The sequence below is a fragment of the Galeopterus variegatus genome, unplaced genomic scaffold (genome assembly GCF_000696425.1).
Source record: "Galeopterus variegatus unplaced genomic scaffold, G_variegatus-3.0.2 Scaffold43, whole genome shotgun sequence".
NCBI lineage: Eukaryota > Metazoa > Chordata > Mammalia > Dermoptera > Cynocephalidae > Galeopterus > Galeopterus variegatus.
The window spans coordinates 1,270,286-1,271,992 of NW_007726154.1; the positions used below are offsets into that span (position 1 = coordinate 1,270,286).

Here is a 1,707-nt window from a genome sequence, read left to right on the forward strand (position 1 = left end):
CCTCCGCCCCCCAGCCCGCGGAGCACGCTGGGATTTGGCGCCCCCCTCCTCTGATCAGCCTATATAAGGCTCGCCGTCTGCGCTCACGGTACACGCGCTTCAACTTCGGTTGGTGTGTGTCGAAGAAACCTGACTGCGACCTGAGGAGAACAGCGGAGAAGGTCCACCAAGCCTTGCGGAAGGTCCACTGAGCGGGCTCGCGTCCGGAGCCACTCCGGGCTGCCGAGCACCCAGTGGAGCCCTCGCCTGGCTCAGGTGTGGGACACCGTCCTCCCGTCTTCGCAGAGGAGTCCCCGCGTGGTGAGTATGCGGTGAGGATGTTTTTTTTTTAAGATCACATTCGTTCCCCGTTCTTATCCAGAGCTGCGGGAGATGGAGTAGCGCCCCAGAATGTCTCCGCGCAAACCTTGTCACGCCTTCACTGGCTGTACCCCCAAACAGAGTGGAGAAACCAAGCCTTCAGGGCTCTGATTTCTACGACTCAAGTCCAGATACGGGCTGTAGACAGACATGAGCTGCAGATAGTTATGAACTGCAGACGGACATGAGCTACAGACCGATTTGCAATTTGCTCTTCACCTGCCTACTAAGTGACATACGCTACAAACTAATTGGCGCTTCAATGCGCTGCAAACTGGCGCTTCATGCGCTGGAGACTGATGGGCGCTTCATGCGCTACAAACCAGTATGAACTGCAGCGATGTAAGAGCTGCAGACCGAAGACTGATTTGTGCTTGAAATACACTACAAAATCTGAGCTGCAAAAAATGAGCATAACAAGAGAGCAACAAAAATGATAGTTAGCCGTACAACAGCGCTTCATTGCGCGGCAGGGCACGTGAACCGCAGAGGTACATGAGCTGCGGAACAATTTATACCTAAGATATGGTACAAAGTGATAACAGCTACAAGGTACGTGACGCGCGGACTGTTTTGCGCTACAGATAAACCAGCTGTACAGGGACGTGAGCTGCAAAGTACAATTACCCTGTTTTAGAGGGGGACCCCACCCTTTCACCTTTTAGAATGGCTCCTACTATATTTTTCTGCAGGACGGTTCTCTGTGATGGTGCTGTTAGACAAGATGGAGCCCCGGGCAAAAATTATTGTTCAACATTCTGCCCACACCAATTCCTGCTATAGCAGTAGAGTGGAGGGGCGCCGAGATGAGTGTAAACGGGAATCTTTTGGTGATGGCAGATCGGGCTGCCTACCTAGTTGTGCTTGGTTGAAGCTGTGTAGTTGTCCTGGTGGCGCGAATTGGCGACCAGCAACAGTTTGTGGAAACTGTCGGTTTGCTGAGTGTTGGGCGGGGCGGGGGGTTGGATCTGGGGGTGATTGCTCTTCATGCATGAAATGAATCTGGCTGTTGGAGGCTGGTGGGAGGGGTTTTGGGAGGGGGATCCTGGGAGAGGCATGCAGATACTCTGCAGCGCTTGTAGCAGCCAGTCTCAGACCTGCCCCGCCCATCCTAGCGCGCCTTCTCTGCAGTATCTGCTCAGAGCGAGCTTAGCGCCTCCCTTCCTCCCCCCCAGCACCTACTCAGAGCGCGCCTGCCCTGCAGCGCGCCTTTCCAGAGCGCGCCTTCTATCCCTGCCTCCTCAGGCCCCGCCTCCCCCTGAGCCCGCCTCCTCTGAGGTGGCCTGCCCAGACCCCGCCTCCCTGAGCCCGCCTCCTCTGAGGTGGCCTGCCCAGACCCCGCCTCCC

General features: G+C 56.1%; 1 protein-coding gene across 1 annotated transcript in view; it reads left to right on the forward strand.

Annotated features, from left to right (window-relative positions):
* Window positions 1-81: 81 nt before the first annotated feature.
* The window catches only part of PEG10 (paternally expressed 10), an 11,419-nt gene continuing 9,793 nt past the window's right edge, over window positions 82-1,707 (forward strand). Inside the window, 1 exon segment of the mRNA XM_008571722.1 lies at window positions 82-311. Within this exon segment, the coding sequence (XP_008569944.1) occupies window positions 307-311 (5 nt within the window). The 5' untranslated portion in view covers window positions 82-306.